The sequence below is a fragment of the Zootermopsis nevadensis genome, unplaced genomic scaffold, assembly GCF_977971745.1.
Source record: "Zootermopsis nevadensis isolate Lab colony 2312 unplaced genomic scaffold, Znev_1.0 Znev_ptg000037l, whole genome shotgun sequence".
Lineage (NCBI taxonomy): Eukaryota > Metazoa > Arthropoda > Insecta > Blattodea > Termopsidae > Zootermopsis > Zootermopsis nevadensis.
In genome coordinates, this window is record NW_028259169.1 from 8,189,293 (window position 1) to 8,211,249 (window position 21,957).

The 21,957-nt window shown below is 33.9% G+C and overlaps 1 protein-coding gene across 15 annotated transcripts in view; it reads left to right on the forward strand.

Moving 5' to 3' along the window:
* The window catches only part of LOC147871876 (uncharacterized), a 48,419-nt gene that overhangs the window by 19,433 nt on the left and 7,029 nt on the right, over positions 1-21,957 (forward strand). For 10 of the 15 annotated variants that reach the window (XR_015538226.1, XR_015538225.1, XR_015538227.1 and 7 more), the window contains 4 exons: positions 1,637-1,755; positions 4,520-4,638; positions 10,774-10,876; positions 16,063-16,156. Coding sequence is in view for 8 of the 15 variants with exons in the window: in XM_087359954.1 (XP_087216080.1) it covers positions 1,637-1,755; positions 4,520-4,638; positions 10,774-10,876; positions 16,063-16,156 (435 nt within the window). In the remaining 7 variants the exon portion in view is untranslated. Of the gene's footprint in view, positions 1-1,636; positions 1,756-4,519; positions 4,639-10,773; positions 10,877-16,062; positions 16,157-16,406; positions 16,696-21,957 lie in introns of those variants that run through there. The other 5 variants (XR_015538222.1, XR_015538224.1, XR_015538221.1 and 2 more) reach the window with 2 other exon arrangements.

Consider the following 21,957-nt stretch of genomic DNA (forward strand, 5'->3'; position numbering starts at 1 on the left):
AAAAATTATATGACGTTAATATCTCAAATGATTCTTCTGTTGAGGCCAATCCGTTGGTGGTGGAACTGAATCCAGAGCAGGCTGCTGCTTCTGTAGAAACTTATTCAGTACCTGGACACAGCTTCAAAACGTCCACTAGAGACATTAAATTTTTCTCAAAGGTACTTAATAATCGTATAAAAGATACTTGTACCTACAAATTATTAATATTTTCAATAGCTTCGATTATATAGTATCTAACGAGAGGATTCGACTACACAGCGAAACAGTTCTCTTTCACAGCGGCAGACATTGGTTTCTAATAGCCTTAAATGTCCCAGTTCCAGGGTTACACAAAGTTTTAGCAAGAAAATTCAGCCAGCTGATGGTAAATGACTGGCACAGTGGATTTTAATATGAAGAATATTTTTAGGAAAATCAATTGTATGTCTATAACAATGTTTTGCTCTTTGCATTGATATTAATCGTGGATATCACATTCGGTACGTGCCCTAACTAATCCGCGTAAGTCATGAGGTTCTGTACTGCCTTGTTTCTATAATGTTACGGTAAAAAGTGTCTTCTCAGTTATTTGTTTCGTAGCGTAAATGGTGTGGTTATTGTGAATTACGTACGACGTGGGAGGAGGCAGTCATCTGTCTTTAATATTTTGAAATTCGGGGCTGAAATTGAAATGCAGGATTTATTAACCATGAAGCACCGCGCTACAGTGTCCAGTCAATGTCGTACTCTAACGCATGCAGCGAGGTTACTAAACAAAGAGGTAGTAAAGATTTGACGGAGAATATTAGAATCTATTCCGGGCTATAAAGTTTAATTAAAATTATCATTTTATGTGCGTATCGTTATATACTCGTGCATGTGACTTTTATATATCCATTTAATTAAATATCTGACATAAATGTATGTCAGCAAAACTGATATCTGATATGATTAATTCAATTTCAGTTGAAAAATAAAATTTATGTAACTAAATGTTTTTCATTCTGTTCATTATCTTGGTAACTGTACATCATTTGTATGTGTAATTTAAATATAAATTTATATTTTAAAACTTGTCCCGTCTAATCACAATAAATTCTTATTAAATATTAAAATATTACAATAATTAACATTCAAAATATATCAAATGATGTTCTTTATCGAAATATTCGATTTACATTAGACCATCATTTTTTCCACGACATGTTTCAGTTCCTAAAGGAACTATCTTCAGGTGAATAAAGTCATATCGAACATGATGTACATACACAGAACAACATCGAGTATATTATTAAAATGGAATAAATCTGGAAAAGAACATCTTTCGATGTCTGATAAAAATCTGATAAAAATGTACGCTAAAATAATATATAGAAATTGTATTTAAGTTATTATTGATTTGAATCTTTATATAATTATATTCACCTGAAGATAGTTCTTTTAGGAACTGAAACATGTCGTGGAAAAAATGATGGTCTAATGTAAATCGAATATTTCGATAAAGAACATCATTTGATATATTTTAAATATTTTAATATTTAATAAGAATTTATTGTGATTAGACAGGACAAGATTTAAAATATATATTTATTATATCACAATATGACGCAACTTTACCATCTCATAAATATAAATTGTTCATCTTCTTTTACAGGTAGTGCTCCCATCGATGGAAAAATATTTTGGCACTCACAGAAATTACTTCGTCTCTGCGGCAACTGCTGCCAGCAATGTAGGGGCCGCATCTTTGAAGGAGAAAGAAATGGTGGCCAGGTAAATAAGGTGTTTCGAGAAAATTAGTTGAGGTTCAGGTATGCAAAGAGTTTGACTGACGAGCATTTAAGGTCTTACGAGCTTTCGGCACCTTCATTTATTAACTTTACGTGCGGTCAACTCTACTGGTACTTAAAATATTTTACCTACACATTACTTAACTGTTGCTTTATATCAGTGAAGGAAGAACATACCAAAAATGAAGTTCTGAGGGGATTATGTAAACCTGAGAGAGATGACGTAACAAGGAATTATTAAGTATCACAGCCAAATATGATTCCTGCTTCATGTTTGGGAGATCCTACATTCAAATCTGAGCCTGGAGACGAGGTTCATGGGGTTTCTTTTAATCTTTCTTGGCAAATTATGTGGTGTTATGTGCGTCTAAGCCGTGCGTTATTCCTTCCACATGAAATAGCTCGATAATGGACGAACGAAGTTTTATCGAGTTTGACGTTTCATGATTTCGTAATAAATTGTTGTGCCATAGCAGTTTCCATTTAAGTCAGACCATTTTAATGACCGCATTTTACAAGAGAATAAAATATTTTGTATTGTAATCTTATCACGACAGATCAATAAATTGAAAACGCTTTCTTCAATTTTGTTAGCATCAAACCATAACAATAAATAAAATGAGATGGTAAAGTTGCGTCATATTGTGATATAATAAATATATATTTTAAATCTTGTCCGTCTAATCACAATAAATTCTTATTAAATATTAATATATTACAATAATTAACATTTAAAATATTTAAAATATATCAAATGATGTTCTTTATTGAAATATTCGATTTACATTAGACCATCATTTTTCAATGTTAATTATTGTAATATTTTAATATTTCATAAGAATTTATTGTTATTAGACGGACAAGATTTAAACAAATATATATTTATCACAATATGACGCAAGTTTATCATCTCAAAAATTTAATTAAGAAAACAACGGAAGACAGGGCGCAGTCTGATGGGAAAATAATGAAGGTTGACAGCTTGCACGCATATGGTAAACAATATACTTACGATTCATCATCACACTCTTACTCTACTGTGAAATAATTCTGTCTCTAAATATATATTCACCTCGTTAGGTTCCATTTAAGGTTTGTTAATATCTGATTAATAGGAATATTGCTCCTATGTTTCTTCTCAATCTGGGATAATAAGCTTGGTAATATTTTACGTCTTATCTGCCTGGATATTGTTATCCTCAGTGCAGCAGAAATCTTTTCTGTGATGCCAGAATAAATTTGAATTTGGTCCACGAGGCTTCATGAATTTAAACTCCCGACCACCAATAGCCATCGTACTCACAGGCGGTTTACGAAGATGTAATAATTTGAGATACCAGTGTGTCGGAGAAAGATGTGGACAGTAAAGTAGTGGCTTGAAACATTGATAAACTTGAGTTCCTTATTTTTACTTGTTCAATTTTATCAGTCTAAACACAATAAAATATTATTATTAAATATTAAAATATTATTACAATTAACATTTAAATATTTAAAATATATTAAAATGATGCTCTCCATCGAAATGCTCGATTTAGATTGAGAGCATCATTTTATTATATTTTAAATATTTAAATGTTAATTGTAATAATATTTTAATATTTAATAATAATATTTTATTGTGTTTAGACTGATAAAATTGAACAAGTATATATCTCAACACAATATGACGCAACATTATCATCTCATTTCATTATTTTTATTAAAAATTTGTTCTTCTTGGACATAAAAGAATGTAATTTTTCTGTATGTCGCCTACCATAACTTGATATTATTTTTTCTGAATTGACACAGATACATGGGAATCTTGGTATTTCATTAACTTTTTTTTCAAACTTAGAACTGTAGTTGTCTCTTACTATAACTGTTTTATTTACTAACTGTCGCAGTATTAAATGTTATATATTTAATATCTTACTCCGTAAATCATAAATCAAATACTGTTAAGTATTTGGTACTTTTATTCTATATTTGTGTTTGAAGATTCTGGGTTTAATTGCCTGAGGTCAGACTGTTCTTACGTATTTATATTTTCTTGAAGTTCCGTAGTCCATCCAGTTGAATCCTGTGACAGTTGCCTTAAAATCGGCCACATTCGCTTTCTTCCATATCCTCCTCCTCCTCGACTCGTTATAGGTACTCATTATCCCATAACCTGTACAGCTGAGAAATAAACTGAGAATCAGAAATATCCAACAGGAATGCACTGTGACTGTGTTTTCAAAATTACTATCCAAATTATAATTTTGAGGATGCAACTTGCACGTAAAGCCACTAGTGTAAATTAGCCTTGAAACTTTTGTTCCGACAAGTCTCGAAATAAAAGACTTTAAAATACAATTTTAGGCGTTATGCGAGAGATTCAAGATCTTTGTTCAACCTGTTCTGCAAATATATTTATCACCGTAGAATAAACCTAAATTCAAGATATTCAGGTGCTACACGGACAGAAAAATGTCTGATAAAAATGTACGCTAAAATAATATATAGAAATTGTATTTAAGTTATTATTAATTTGAATCTTTATATAATTATATTCACCTGAAGATAGTTCTTTTAGGAACTGAAACATGTCGTGGAAAAAATGATGGTCTAATGTAAATCGAATATTTCGATAAAGAACATCATTTGATAAATTTTAAATATTTTAATATTTAATAAGAAGATTTAAAATATATATTTATTATATCACGATATGACTCAACTTTACCATCTCATAAATATAAATTGTTCATCTTCTTTTACAGGTAGTGCTCCCATCGATGGAAAAATATTTTGGCACTCACAGAAATTACTTCGTCTCTGCGGCAACTGCTGCCAGCAACGTAGGGGCCGCATCTTTGAAGGAGAAAGAAATGGTGGCCAGGTAAATAAGGTGTTTCGAGAAAATTAGTTGAGGTTCAGGTATGCAAAGAGTTTGACTGACGAGCATTTAAGGTCTTACGAGCTTTCGGCACCTTCATTTATTAACTTTACGTGCTGTCAACTCTACTGGTACTTAAAATATTTTACCTACACATTACTTAACTGTTGCTTTATATCAGTGAAGGAAGAACATACCAAAAATGAAGTTCTGAGGGGATTATGTAAACCTGAGAGAGATGACGTAACAAGGAATTATTAAGTATCACAGCCAAGTATGATTCCTGCTTCATGTTTGGGAGATCCTACATTCAAATCTGAGCCTGGAGACCAGGTTCATGGGGTTTCTTTTAATCTTTCTTGGCAAATTATGTGGTGTTATGTGCGTCTAAGCCGTGCGTTATTCCTTCCACATGAAATAGCTCGATAATGGACGAACGAAGTTTTATCGAGTTTGACGTTTCATGATTTCGTAATAAATTGTTGTGCCATATCAGTTTCCATTTAAGTCAGACTATTTTAATGACCGCATTTTACAAGAGAATAAAATATTTTGTATTGTAATCTTATCACGACAGATCAATAAATTGAAAACACTTTTTTCAATTTTGTTAGCATCAAACCATAACAATAAATAAAATGAGATGGTAAAGTTGCGTCATATTGTGATATAATAAATATATATTTTAAATCTTGTCCGTCTAATCACAATAAATTCTTATTAAATATTAATATATTACAATAATTAACATTTAAAATATTTAAAATATATCAAATGATGTTCTTTATTGAAATATTCGATTTACATTAGACCATCATTTTTCAATGTTAATTATTGTAATATTTTAATATTTCATAAGAATTTATTGTTATTAGACGGACAAGATTTAAACAAATATATATTTATCACAATATGACGCAAGTTTATCATCTCAAAAATTTAATTAAGAAAACAACGGAAGACAGGGCGCAGTCTGATGGGAAAATAATGAAGGTTGACAGCTTGCACGCATATGGTAAACAATATACTTACGATTCATCATCACACTCTTACTCTACTGTGAAATAATTCTGTCTCTAAATATATATTCACCTCGTTAGGTTCCATTTAAGGTCTGTTAATATCTGATTAATAGGAATATTGCTCCTATGTTTCTTCTCAATCTGGGATAATAAGCTTGGTAATATTTTACGTCTTATCTGCCTGGATATTGTTATCCTCAGTGCAGCAGAAATCTTTTCTGTGATGCCAGAATAAATTTGAATTTGGTCCACGAGGCTTCATGAATTTAAACTCCCGACCACCAATAGCCATCGTACTCACAGGCGGTTTACGAAGATGTAATAATTTGAGATACCAGTGTGTCGGAGAAAGATGTGGACAGTAAAGTAGTGGCTTGAAACATTGATAAACTTGAGTTCCTTATTTTTACTTGTTCAATTTTATCAGTCTAAACACAATAAAATATTATTATTAAATATTAAAATATTATTACAATTAACATTTAAATATTTAAAATATATTAAAATGATGCTCTCCATCGAAATGCTCGATTTAGATTGAGAGCATCATTTTAATATATTTTAAATATTTAAATGTTAATTGTAATAATATTTTAATATTTAATAATAATATTTTATTGTGTTTAGACTGATAAAATTGAACAAGTATATATCTCAACACAATATGACGCAACATTATCATCTTATTAAAAATTTGTTCTTCTTGGACATAAAAGAATGTAATTTTTCTGTATGTCGCCTACCATAACTTGATATTATTTTTTCTGAATTGACACAGATACATGGAAATCTTAGTATTTCATTAACTTTTTTTTCAAACTTAGAACTGTAGTTGTCTCTTACTATAACTGTTTTACTTACTAACTGTCGCAGTATTAAATGTTATATATTTAATATCTTACTCCGTAAATCATAAATCAAATACTGTTAAGTATTTGGTACTTTTATTCTATATTTGTGTTTGAAGATTCTGGGTTTAATTGCCTGAGGTCAGACTGTTCTTACGTATTTATATTTTCTTGAAGTTCCGTAGTCCTTCCAGTTGAATCCTGTGACAGTTGCCTTAAAATCGGACACATTCGCTTTCTTCCATATCCTCCTCCTCCTCAACTCGTTATAGGTACTCATTATCCCATAACCTGTACAGCTGAGAAATAAACTGAGAATCAGAAATATCCAACAGGAATGCACTGTGACTCTGTTTTCAAAATTACTATCCAAATTATAATTTTGAGGATGCAACTTGCACGTAAAGCCACTAGTGTAAATTAGCCTTGAAACTTTTGTTCCGACAAGTCTCGAAATAAAAGACTTTAAAATACAATTTTAGGCGTTATGCGAGAGATTCAAGATCTTTGTTCAACCTGTTCTGCAAATATATTTATCACCGTAGAATAAACCTAAATTCAAGATATTCATTTGCTACACGGACAGAAAAAATATATCATTTTTTATTATATCTAGTCTCAGCTTTTAAATCCTAATGAAATGAATGAATGAACTAAATAAATAATTTTGCTGCCGTACAGGAGATGAAGTTCCAGGAATTTAAACGAGAAGCTGAGAATAGGGAAAACTGGAGAGCTCTTTTTGGGCGGAGCAATGGACCAGTCGTAAGACAGAACACTGAATAATAATAATAGGAGGGGCCATATGATTTACTGACTGACAAGGAGAAGGAAAAGGACAGAGCGTTCACAGGAATTTCTGAAGTACCAAGGCTGTAAGTTACATACGTAAGTAATTCACTGAACTTAATCTGGAATATTACCACCTTTCTCCACCTTACTTTCAGGCTTGCATAGAATTAGGTATTTATTACTTAGCATTATTGTGTGAGACTGAAATTAACCTCTCCCAAGTATTTTTTGTGTATATAAGAGGAATATTTTTGTATAACGTGCGTGAAACTATTAAAAATAACTGAATTAGAAGGTGACTTATGGACGTGGAGTTTATCATCTTGATGCTCCATTACCAGCAAGTTACTTTCGTAACAGAAACTTTCATGTAATTATCCACTTGCGAAGATGACGCACGTCTCACTGCTACGGAGCAAAGGGCTTCTTGAGAAGCTAACAGTTTTCTGAACTAATAAAGAAATTCCCTGTCTGTTTTCCTTTTTCTTTAAAATTTCTGTTTCTAGTCACCAATCATTTATAAGGGTCCGAGAAAATAAGAATGTCACTAAGGTTTATAAATCGCCAACACCACTCAGTCTCCTTTGGGTGGAACGTGGCACGACGTGTCGGAAGAAATGTCATTCCACAGTAATTCTCTTTACCAGTGTACCACCACATAAATCCTAAAAACACATGAAAATTGTCATGCGCTGTTTTGTTGGCAATGCATAGAAAAATGATTACGACGTTATTGATAAATTCGTTTCAATAAATGTAATAAAGCTACGTTAGCACGACGATTGCCTTCTATCTCTGAACATTGGTAACCTAACGTAGACTGCGCTGTAATGTAATCCAGAAGATCGCGTTCCATATTCTTATGACATCCAAAATCTCAGATATCAAATTGGAAATACTTTTTTTTCAATCTCACATTGAAATGTTGTCCGAAAGAAAACAGCGTTTCGTGAGGACTTTTCTTAATCATTTAAACTGTAATAGTAAGAGAGACTTTGAGTTATTTCGTTCCTCGAAACGAATATGATATTACACAAACAGTCGTCGTCGTTTTTTAAAAATAAATTCTTAAATTCTGTTTATATCTTGTAAAAAAAATTATATGACGTTAATATCTCAAATGATTCTTCTGTTGAGGCCAATCCGTTGGTGGTGGAACTGAATCCAGAGCAGGCTGCTGCTTCTGTAGAAACTTATTCAGTACCTGGACACAGCTTCAAAACGTCCACTAGAGACATTAAATTTTTCTCAAAGGTACTTAATAATCGTATAAAAGATACTTGTACCTACAAATTATTAATATTTTCAATAGCTTCGATTATATAGTATCTAACGAGAGGATTCGACTACACAGCGAAACAGTTCTCTTTCACAGCGGCAGACATTGGTTTCTAATAGCCTTAAATGTCCCAGTTCCAGGGTTACACAAAGTTTTAGCAAGAAAATTCAGCCAGCTGATGGTAAATGACTGGCACAGTGGATTTTAATATGAAGAATATTTTTAGGAAAATCAATTGTATGTCTATAACAATGTTTTGCTCTTTGCATTGATATTAATCGTGGATATCACATTCGGTACGTGCCCTAACTAATCCGCGTAAGTCATGAGGTTCTGTACTGCCTTGTTTCTATAATGTTACGGTAAAAAGTGTCTTCTCAGTTATTTGTTTCGTAGCGTAAATGGTGTGGTTATTGTGAATTACGTACGACGTGGGAGGAGGCAGTCATCTGTCTTTAATATTTTGAAATTCGGGGCTGAAATTGAAATGCAGGATTTATTAACCATGAAGCACCGCGCTACAGTGTCCAGTCAATGTCGTACTCTAACGCATGCAGCGAGGTTACTAAACAAAGAGGTAGTAAAGATTTGACGGAGAATATTAGAATCTATTCCGGGCTATAAAGTTTAATTAAAATTATCATTTTATGTGCGTATCGTTATATACTCGTGCATGTGACTTTTATATATCCATTTAATTAAATATCTGACATAAATGTATGTCAGCAAAACTGATATCTGATATGATTAATTCAATTTCAGTTGAAAAATAAAATTTATGTAACTAAATGTTTTTCATTCTGTTCATTATCTTGGTAACTGTACATCATTTGTATGTGTAATTTAAATATAAATTTATATTTTAAAACTTGTCCCGTCTAATCACAATAAATTCTTATTAAATATTAAAATATTACAATAATTAACATTTAAAATATATCAAATGATGTTCTTTATCGAAATATTCGATTTACATTAGACCATCATTTTTTCCACGACATGTTTCAGTTCCTAAAAGAACAGTCTTCAGGTGAATATAATTATATAAAGATTCAAATTAATAATAACTTAAATACAATTTCTATATATTATTTTAGCGTACATTTGTATCACATATCAAACGATGTCTGATAAAAATGTACGCTAAAATAATATATAGAAATTGTATTTAAGTTATTATTAATTTGAATCTTTATATAATTATATTCACCTGAAGATAGTTCTTTTAGGAACTGAAACATGTCGTGGAAAAAATGATGGTCTAATGTAAATCGAATATTTCGATAAAGAACATCATTTGATATATTTTAAATATTTTAATATTTAATAAGAATTTATTGTGATTAGACGGACAAGATTTAATATATAATAAATAAAATGTTAAGAAAGGAGGTCTCAGATGAGCTGAGATTTGTTTTATTATTCTAGTTTTGGTCCCTGTTAAAAAAATGACTTTAAAACAGAAATTTTAATTTTGTTTCAGTGTGTATAATAACAGTAATTAGTGAATATCTTAATATAGATTGTAATTTTGTATATGACCTCAGGAATTTGAATGGTTGTAATCTAAAAGTGAATAGTTTCGTGTGAATTTAAGTCTTTGAAAGATTTCGTCATAGTTATAATTATTACGTTTATTTAACAGCTTTATTCTCGTGACTCATATCAATGTAGATGAGTGAATGCCCTCCTCCCCTCCGAACATTCAAAATCCGTGGCTTTGAAACCGGAGCGCTTCCGTCATCCTGGGTCGTTAGACCACCCTGGGCATGCCACTCGCACTGCTAGGCCACCTCCAAGCCTTGAACTTCTTGAGCTTTCCCACTAGGTTTGACACCCCTGGGGTTTTAGCATGAAATATTTCCCCAGACCTTGTATAGCAGACTTTATCCAATGATCTTGGCCCATACAGGGTTGCCACCAGTATTCAGTTTGTTGTTATCTGTCGCAGATTTCAGCTTAGAACGTGCTGCCATCTATCTATGTCCTCACAAACCACACGTTCTTCTGTACGATAACTCGAGAATGGCTAATAGTAATTTGTCTTCGGGGGTTGGGCCTTTGGGGTCCATTCTGATCCCAGGATTAGTCGAACTGGTCCCTCCGATCTCTTCAGTGGTCAACATTTTTATGGGTGTTCTCCTTAACTCCCTCACAGATTTTGTGATCATTTATTGAACAATTCTTTTTTACCCAGATCACTGGTGAAGAACACTCCCGAATTTATTCGAACCTCGACGTCGACATCCTTCAACAACACGGCAGAAGATTTGGGACGTACTATACAGAATCTGCATGATGTAAGTTATAATTGATTAATTTTTTCATAAAAATTATTGATCGTCTTTGATATGTAATATTTGGTATGTCTGGGACCGTTTCGGGGCGCCCACTTGAAAACGTCTACGTGGTTTCAACCTCTCACATAATAATTGCTTACAGAATTTTGTATATAGGAATATATTTATAAGTTCAAAATCAAAATCTTTTTTTGTACTTAAAAAATATTTGTTTTATTATAGTTCTGGGTGATACAATTTTGAGTAAAAAAATTTTTCAGTTCCCTTAAATCTTTCATTTCTGTATAATTTTGATTCTTATAATTTGTTATATTTTTACCTTTTCGTAGGAATGACACGCCTTATCATTTATTTCTATTTATAAGAATATTTTGTCCCCTTCTCCCCATCCATAGGTTATTTTTTTTAAAAAATCTCAACAGTTAACGTACACAGTGACGTAAACTATGATCTTAGTAAGAAATTAATCTCTTAGAGTAATCGCAAAATGTGAAATGTTTAAATACGACGAAAACACTGGATCAGTTTACGAGCGCTGTAAAATTAAAATAGTTTGGCCGATAAATTGTTTTCCCCTGTTTTCATACCTTATTTTGCGTAAAGGGTGATTTTCTGAACTCCGTTAGTCATCGTTTCGAATGTTTTCATAACCGCTTGGAACTACGACTCATTAGAAATAAAATAGTACACAGGGAGCATTTTTATCATTGGTTTATTAAATCATTTGCAGTAATTTACAATCTCAGGGCTTAAATTCCATTTTCGCTGTAGTTCTCCAGGGACAACAAATGCTATGTGAAAATATAAAAATTCTTATTTGGAACACTTCATTTAAACTAAAAAATTTATGTATTCTGTGAATGACCTAACGTCTATGGAAGTCTCAAGTAGGAGGTCGACGCTGTATTAGGGCAGGACAACACATTTGATATAATCATTCTAGTTCAGAGATTAGTATTTCTAAAATCGTATGTGCAGTCCGGAATTTTAAAAAAAAAAAATCAAGATGGTTCGAATGAAGTTTCGTAATTGTGGCCCTAAGTATTCTATAAGACCATTATCTCTGTATGAAAATTTATATCATTCTATGGGCATGAATAATCTTTGTCGGATAGTTTTAGACACGCTGATATCTGGAATATAATTCCTGGGCTGCTAAGATTTAAGGAAGTACGTCAAGTTTTCCAGTGTGAATGTCCCATTCTACGTTGCGTCTACTTTAAATAGTAACAAGTTGATTGAGGTATTATATCTGCTATTTCAGATGTAGTTCCTTTCTCTCGTCAGTAATCCATTTCATAATGCATAAGCTTTCGTTTGAACTTTCTGTACATTGCCTCTCGCTCTCCTGCGTTCATTTTGATTACGTTATTTCTCGTTTACTTTAAATCTAATATTTTTACAGATGTTTGCAGTAATTATTATATCCAGCATCAAAATAATGAGATTGGTACCTAATCTAACCTCAGGCTTGAATGATCGCTGCGTATGTTAGTCACATAGGTTCTAGCGGAAGCCAGAAAGGAGTTTGTGATTGCAGTTGTGTTCTGTATTAATAACCACTTGTTAACTAATGCTTAAACCACGCACACCCTCTATATTCAGTACATTTTATAAATGTTTATGGATTTCGTATGGCTTTTCAATAAATGTCATAATTTCTATACGTACATGTCGGTGGGTTGATAAGAAATGGTTATCGTGGCCACAGACCTCCAAATGACTGATAATCCTTGCTCTGATATATTCTTTGTCATTACACTTGATGTTATATTAAATTAAATGAACTTCATTATTCAGTTATAAGATAATATATCAACAGTAGAATACATCAGGATGTGTAACGATAGCGTATTAAAACATTACATTCAGTTTCAGATACACCCATACTCCTTATATAATTATGAATTAAATTTTTAGACATTATACAATTGGTATACAATATATATATATATATATATATATATAGTATAGAATTTCAGCTGAAGTTTGAGGTTAGGGAAGACCGACAGTTTTTGTGAAATATTTTAATTAAAAAAGCCGTAGTTATATTATAGGTGTTATACCAGATGAATATATTAATATGTACATTTTATTATCAGACTTATAACAAAAATGTCCCAAAAAAAAATCTTTTTTTTTTATTTTGTTTGCAGACAGACACTCGATAGACGTAAGATATCAGTCCAAGTAGATTTCAATCGGTGAAATACGTGTTTAGGATCGTGGACTTTTAGAATATTTTATGCCTGTTGCAATGAGATTTTAAACTCGCTACATCTAGTTTAAATCTCAAGATATGAAATATAATTTTCACACAAATGTTCATAGATTCTATATATATATATATATATATATATATATATATATATGTGTGTGTGTGTGTGTGAAGGGAAGATGTTATTATAATGTTACTTTTACGTGATGTATTTTCATTGCAGCTCATTATGGTACCCGTTATGAATATATTACTCTAAATAGTATTAAAAATATATTAAAATTGGCCGTCAATCACAATATAAGATAATTAAAAGATTAAAATATCATTTTACGTTCCGTATCGAGTACTCGATTTACATGTGGAACATTTACGACATGTTTCGGCTATCATATAGCCGTCATCAGGTGTTATGTTATAAACTTTTTAACTGAATTACTGATTTTTAATGATTTTTAGTTTTCATTTTAAATCGAGTACTCGATACGGAACGTAAAATGATATTTTAATCTTTTAATTATCTTATATTGTGATTGACGGCCAATTTTAATATATTTTTAGTACTATTTAAATAAATCACAATATGACGCACCTACAATATCTTATATTACTCTAGTTTATTGGAATGTTTACAGCTTAATTTGTGACAGCATTTACTAACATGAATATAGGTTTGATTATGATAAGATAATAAATATTTATACGAGATCTGAGGTTCTCATGACAGTTGCCTTCTGGGTTGTAATGCTTTGTAGTCTTGTTGGTGATAACCAATATTTAACAGGAATTAACTGCCTCCATAGTCAGGGTTTGGTGTATCACCTCCATTTGTAAGCAATACATTCCTCTCGAACACGGATAATCTTCTTCAAGGCCTCGTGGCATCACCACCCACAAGACTACAATGGACATGCATTTCTGTGGTTTCAAATTGATTATTTTTATTCTCTGAATTAAAGAATATTCTGTAATGTTGCACTACAACACGCGCGTCTCAGAGGAGGCTGTGATACAAAGCATTTAAAATTGGCATTTTTACTTGTAACTGACAAGGCATTTGTGGTCGTTGTGGATTAGATCCTTATTGCAGAGACATAGAAGCAGGGAATTGAATTTAACGATGGCCACATCGGTTCAAAGTTCTGTCTGACGACAGGTCCATATGAACAGGATCCTTCCATCCTTTTCTCGGACTGGGACCTGTTCATATACGTTCTTGGCAGATGATCCAGAAGTGGTTTGCCATTGCCTTCATCTGTGTGTGAATGGAGTAATTGTTGGGATGCCACGGAGGAAAACTCCGTGTTGCCTAGACCACGGCCTTGCCCAACACAAGTTATAAATTCGGGCACCCGAGACCCCCAGGATTACAAGGCCAGCGTTCTGACCGCTAGACCACCGCGGCTATAATTGTAGGTTACGGAAAACAATGTCTCCACTTTTTTTAGAGCAATTCATAAGAATCTTCTTCCTCTATGTATATATTTTATTGATTCTGTAGAAGATAAATAGTGCATAAGAGAGAGTGATGTGTCCCTCGGCTGTCACAAATTAAGCACTAATTGCTTTGTACTGAGAACTGAAAGTGTAACAAAATTACCTTTGACTTTGCGTGCGTGCGTGAGTCTGTCCTCTATTCTAACATTCATGCTCTATAACGTCTTGCATTAACAGTAATATATATTGTAAGGCAGACAATTTTATTAAGGCCATTTTAAGATGGCTTCGAATCTAAGGTGTTAATGTTTACGTGCACGTGAAATATACAAGCGATGCTGGTATCTCTGGAAAAATATTCTCCAGTTTACACACAGATTAGGTTTTCCATTTGCATTTTGAGTCGTGCTAATACTGTGTCATATTTAACGTGTCTGCTCCATAGACGGACAATTTTTGTCTCAGAGTATCGAAAACTAGTAAAATTTGTTAAAGAATTGCAGTTCAGTATTTTCGTAATGGTGTATTAGTCAGGAGAAAGTTTAAGGATAGGTGGAAGATTTCAAAGAGGGAATATTGTCCTTTCTGGATGGTCGTAGACTCCAACACGTGTTGAATTTAAGAAGTAGATAAAGAGAGGAGCAGTGCGAAGGTGGCTTAATGCCGCAAAAGTATTGAGAGCAAATTAGGAAATTTTTTGGGGGGGCTTTTGAAAACAAATGTATTGAACGATAGGGTTATTAATTTCAAAATTGTTAAGCATTTTTCCTCTTTCTGAATTGTCCTCATTCCAGTGAATGGAACCGTCCATAATAGATGGATGCTTGAGAGAATCGTTAACAGATTTTAGTTAAATAGTATTAAAAATATATATTAAATTTAGCCGTCAATCACAATATAATATAATTAAAAGATTAAAATATCATTTTACGTTCCCTATCGAGTACTCGATTTACATGTGGAACATACACGACATGTTTCGGCTATATATAGCCATCATCAGGTGTTATGTATTTAAACTTTTCACTGAATTTCTGATTTTTTACTGATTTTTAATGATTTTTAGTCTTCATTTTTCTATGATGTTCTTGTCCTTTATATTGTTTCTTCATTCGTTGTAAAAATCATTAAAAATCAGTAAAAAATCAGAAATTCAGTGAAAAGTTTATAACATAACACCAGAAGATGGCTATATATAGCCGAAACATGTCGTGTATGTTCCACATGTTAATCGAGTACTCGATAGGGAACATAAAATGATATTTTAATCTTTTAATTATATTATATTGTGATCGACGGCTAATTTTAATATATATTTTTAATACTATTTAAATAAATCACAATATGACGCACCTACAATATCTTAGATTTTAGTTAGTATTTATGTGAGTCACTTGATATCAGCTTTATGAATCTCACTCTCATATTACGTACCACTGAAAGTTTGTTTACATATGTAAGATAATAATTTGAAGATTTTAACAGTAATATTCACTAATATTTTAAACTCATTTTACATTTTTGTTCTTAGGCTTCGAGCGATCAACATTTTCATTCGAACGTGTCACGAACTGTGGTTGCGAGACGAGAATGTGGTTCCGGAAGTCATGATCGAGGATCTCACAGTGAGTATCATGGATGCGCTTTATTACATAATAAAGTTTAGAAATGAGTTTCTTTCTAAACAAATAAAACAATAATTTCTTATATTCACCGTGCATGAGCATTTGAGGTGGATGTCCACATAAACATTTATACGTGAAGATATATAATTGTAATAAAAGTAGCTATAATGTTTGTAGTAAGTCGATAATATCATATTGAATGGTAATTACTGTATGCATTAGGAATCATTATTTATTAAGAACTTTTCAGTATAGGTGTGAAATGTACGGTACCATTTTCAATCCTCGCTACGTGCTTCTTGCCTTCCCCATCGAGGCAGCGTCACTCTTGCCTGTTACGAAAACTTGGGTTAAATCAGCAGTTACCATCGTTATCATCACAGGCCTTGACTGCCCCGATCAACAATTTACACAAGGAATAAGACTGGAAAGATTGCACTCTCTGGACTACGCACAAATCTGAGTTTGTTCTCTATGCCGTGCGCTGCACAATATCTCCTGAAGTGTATACGAGAAATACAAAAGCAACATTAAAAAGGGTAAGGAAACGAAATTCTAAGTTACATTAATGCACAATGTTCTAGAAATAACTAGAGTTCCCGCTTTTATTAGAATACTTCGAAACTATAATTAGGTTAGGTTGGGTTAGTTCAGTTTAGGTTAGTTCAGTTTAGGTTGGGTTAGGTTAGGTTAGTTTAGGTTAGGTTAGGTTATGTTAGGTTAGTTAGGTTAGGTTAGTTCAGTATAGGTTAGGTTAGCTTAAGTTAGGTTAGGTTAGTTGGGTTGGGTTAGATTAGGTTACGTTAGGTTAGTTCAGTATAGGTTAGGTTAAGTTTAGGTTAGGTTAGTTAGGTTGGGTTAGGTTAGGTTAGTTTAGGTTGGGTTAGGTTAGTTAGGTCAGTTCAGTATAGGTTAGGTTAAGTTAGGTTAGTTAGGTTAGGTTGGGTTATGTTACGTTAGGTTAAGTTAGTTTAGGTTAAGTTAGGTTAGGTTAGTTAGGTTGGGTTGGGTTAGGTTAGTTCAGTATAGGTTAGGTTGGGTTGGGTTAGTTTAGGTTAGGTTAAGTTAGTTTAGGTTAAGTTAGGTTAGTTTAGGTTAGGTTAAGTTAGGTTAGGTTAGTTAGGGTGTTAGGTAGTGTTATGTTGTGTTAGGTTAGGTTAAGTTAGGTTAGGTTAGTTAGGTTGGGTTGGGTTAGGTTAGTTCAGTATAGGTTAGGTTGGGTTGGGTTAGTTTAGGTTAGTTAGGTTAGTTCAGTATAGGTTAGGTTGGGTTAGTTTAGGTTAGGTTAGTTTAGGTTAGGTTAGTTTAGGTTAGGTTAGGTTAGGTTAGTTTAGGTTAGGTTAAGTTAGTTTAGGTTAGGTTAGGTTAGTTAGGGTGTTAGGTTGGGTTAGGTTAGTTCAGTTCAGTTTAGGTTAGGTTAAGTTAGTTTAGGTTAGGTTACGTTAAGTTGAGTTGGGTTAGGTTGGGTTACGTTAGGTTAGGTTAAGTTAGTTTAGGTTAGGTTAAGTTAGGTTAGGTTAGTTCAGTATAGGTTGGGTTGGGTTAGTTTAGGTTAGGTTAGGTTAAGTTAGGTTAGGTTAGGTTAGTTCAGTATAGGTTGGGTTGGGTTAGTGTAGGTTAGGTTAGTTTAGGTTAAGTTAAGTTAGGTTAGTTAGGGTGTTAGGTAGTGTTATGTTGTGTTAGGTTAGGTTACGTTACGTTAGGTTAGGTTAGGTTCAGTTTAGGTTAGTGGAACTGATAACTGCCATGTCGCTGTTAGTGGAGATCCTGATAACGTTTCACTGAACAGTAGCTGAGGTCGGCAGCTGAATTACCAGTAACCAGTTTCCTGCTGTTATTTAAATAACAGGAACTGGTAACTGACATTAACAGTTATATCAGTAGCCATTTACATTTCACTGGTTAGTAGCTGCACTTTCCAATAACTAGTTATTTGCAGCAACTGTTTGAATTAGTGGAACTGATAACTGCCATGTCGCTGTTAGTGGAGATCCCGATCACATTTCACTGTACAGTAGCTGAGGTCGGCAGCTGAATTACCAGTAACCAGTTTCCTGCTGTTATTAAAAAAAACAGGAACCGGTAACTGACATTAACAGTTATATCAGTAGCTATTTACATTTCACTGGTTAGTAGCTGCACTTTCCAATAACTGTTATTTGCAGCAACTGTTTGAATTAGTGGAACTGATAACTGCCATGTCGCTGTTAGTGGAGATCCCGATCACATTTCACTGTACAGTAGCTGAGGTCGGCAGCTGAATTACCAGTAACCAGTTTCCTGTTGTTATTTAAATAACAGGAACTGGTAACTGACATTAACAGTTATATCAGTAGCCATTTACATTTCACTGGTTAGTAGCTGCACTTTCCAATAACTGGTTATTTGCAGCAACTGTTTGAATTAGTGGAACTGGTATCTGCCATGTAGCTGTTAATGGAGGTCCCGATCACTTTTCACTGAACAGTAGCTGAGGTCGGCAGCTGAATTACCGGTAACCAGTTTCCTGCTGTTATTTAAATAACAGGAACTGGTAACTGACATTAACAGTTATATCAGTAGCCATTTACATTTCACTGGTTAGTAGCTGCACTTTCCAATAACTGGTTATTTGCAGCAACTGTTTGAATTAGTGGAACTGATAACTGCCATGTCGCTATTAGTGGAGATCCCGATCACATTTCACTGTACAGTAGCTGAGGTCGGCAGCTGAATTACCAGTAACCAGTTTCCTGCCGTTATTTAAATAACAGGAACTGGTAACTGACATTAACAGTTATATCAGTAGCCATTTACATTTCACTGGTTAGTAGCTGCACTTTCCAATAACTGTTATTTGCAGCAACTGTTTGAATTAGTGGAACTGATAACTGCCATGTCGCTGTTAGTGGAGATCCCAATCACATTTCACTGTACAGTAGCTGAGGTCGGCAGCTGAATTACCAGTAACCAGTTTCCTGTTGTTATTTAAATAACAGGAACTGGTAACTGACATTAACAGTTATATCAGTAGCCATTTACATTTCACTGGTTAGTAGCTGCACTTTCCAATAACTGGTTATTTGCAGCAACTGTTTGAATTAGTGGAACTGGTATCTGCCATGTAGCTGTTAATGGAGGTCCCGATCACTTTTCACTGAACAGTAGCTGAGGTCGGCAGCTGAATTACCGGTAACCAGTTTCCTGCTGTTATTTAAATAACAGGAACTGGTAACTGACATTAACAGTTATATCAGTAGCCATTTACATTTCACTGGTTAGTAGCTGCACTTTCCAATAACTGGTTATTTGCAGCAACTGTTTGAATTAGTGGAACTGATAACTGCCATGTCGCTGTTAGTGGAGATCCTGATAACGTTTCACTGAACAGTAGCTGAGGTCGGCAGCTGAATTACCAGTAACCAGTTTCCTGCTGTTATTTAAATAACAGGAACTGGTAACTGACATTAACAGTTATATCAGTAGCCATTTACATTTCACTGGTTAGTAGCTGCACTTTCCAATAACTGGTTATTTGCAGCAACTGTTTGAATTAGTGGAACTGATAACTGCCATGTTGCTGTTAGTGGAGATCCCGATCACATTTCACTGTACAGTAGCTGAGGTCGGCAGCTGAATTACCAGTAACCAGTTTCCTGCCGTTATTTAAATAACAGGAACTGGTAACTGACATTAACAGTTATATCAGTAGCTATTTACATTTCACTGGTTAGTAGCTGCACTTTCCAATAACTGTTATTTGCAGCAACTGTTTGAATTAGTGGAACTGATAACTGCCATGTCGCTGTTAGTGGAGATCCCGATCACATTTCACTGTACAGTAGCTGAGGTCGGCAGCTGAATTACCAGTAACCAGTTTCCTGTTGTTATTTAAATAACAGGAACTGGTAACTGACATTAACAGTTATATCAGTAGCCATTTACATTTCACTGGTTAGTAGCTGCACTTTCCAATAACTGGTTATTTGCAGCAACTGTTTGAATTAGTGGAACTGGTATCTGCCATGTAGCTGTTAATGGAGGTCCCGATCACTTTTCACTGAACAGTAGCTGAGGTCGGCAGCAGAATTACCGGTAACCAGTTTCCTACTGTTATTTAAATAACAGGAACTGGTAACTGACATTAACAGTTATATCAGTAGCCATTTACATTTCACTGGTTAGTAGCTGCACTTTCCAATAACTGGTTATTTGCAGCAACTGTTTGAATTAGTGGAACTGATAACTGCCATGTCGCTGTTAGTGGAGATCCTGATAACGTTTCACTGAAGAGTAGCTGAGGTCGGCAGCTGAATTACCAGTAACCAGTTTCCTGCCGTTATTTAAATAACAGGAACTGGTAACTGACATTAACAGTTATATCAGTAGCCATTTACATTTCACTGGTTAGTAGCTGCACTTTCCAATAACTGGTTATTTGCAGCAACTGTTTGAATTAGTGGAACTGATAACTGCCATGTCGCTGTTAGTGGAGATCCCGATCACATTTCACTGTACAGTAGCTGAGGTCGGCAGCTGAATTACCAGTAACCAGTTTCCTGCTGTTATTAAAAAAACAGGAACTGGTAACTGACATTAACAGTTATATCAGTAGCTATTTACATTTCACTGGTTAGTAGCTGCACTTTCCAATAACTGTTATTTGCAGCAACTGTTTGAATTAGTGGAACTGATAACTGCCATGTCGCTGTTAGTGGAGATCCCGATCACATTTCACTGTACAGTAGCTGAGGTCGGCAGCTGAATTACCAGTAACCAGTTTCCTGTTGTTATTTAAATAACAGGAACTGGTAACTGACATTAACAGTTATATCAGTAGCCATTTACATTTCACTGGTAAGTAGCTGCACTTTCCAATAACTGGTTATTTGCAGCAACTGTTTGAATTAGTGGAACTGGTATCTGCCATGTAGCTGTTAATGGAGGTCCCGATCACTTTTCACTGAACAGTAGCTGACGTCGGCAGCTGAATTACCGGTAACCAGTTTCCTGCTGTTATTTAAATAACAGGAACTGGTAACTGACGTTAACAGTTATATCAGTAGCCATTTACATTTCACTGGTTAGTAGCTGCACTTTCCAATAACTGGTTATTTGCAGCAACTGTATGAATTAGTGGAACTGATAACTGCCATGTCGCTGTTAGTGGAGATCCTGATAACGTTTCACTGTACAGTAGCTGAGGTCGGCAGCTGAATTACCAGTAACCAGTTTCCTGCCGTTATTTAAATAACAGGAACTGGTAACTGACATTAACAGTTATATCAGTAGCTATTTACATTTCACTGGTTAGTAGCTGCACTTTCCAATAACTGTTATTTGCAGCAACTGTTTGAATTAGTGGAACTGATAACTGCCATGTCGCTGTTAGTGGAGATCCCGATCACATTTCACTGTACAGTAGCTGAGGTCGGCAGCTGAATTACCAGTAACCAGTTTCCTGTTGTTATTTAAATAACAGGAACTGGTAACTGACATTAACAGTTATATCAGTAGCCATTTACATTTCAGTGGTTAGTAGCTGCACTTTCCAATAACTGTTATTTGCAGCAACTGTTTGAATTAGTGGAACTGATAACTGCCATGTCGCTGTTAGTGGAGATCCCAATCACATTTCACTGTACAGTAGCTGATGTCGGCAGCTGAATTACCAGTAACCAGTTTCCTGTTATTTAAATAACAGGAACTGGTAACTGACATTAACAGTTATATCAGTAGCCATTTACATTTCACTGGTTAGTAGCTGCACTTTCCAATAACTGGTTATTTGCAGCAACTGTTTGAATTAGTGGAACTGATAA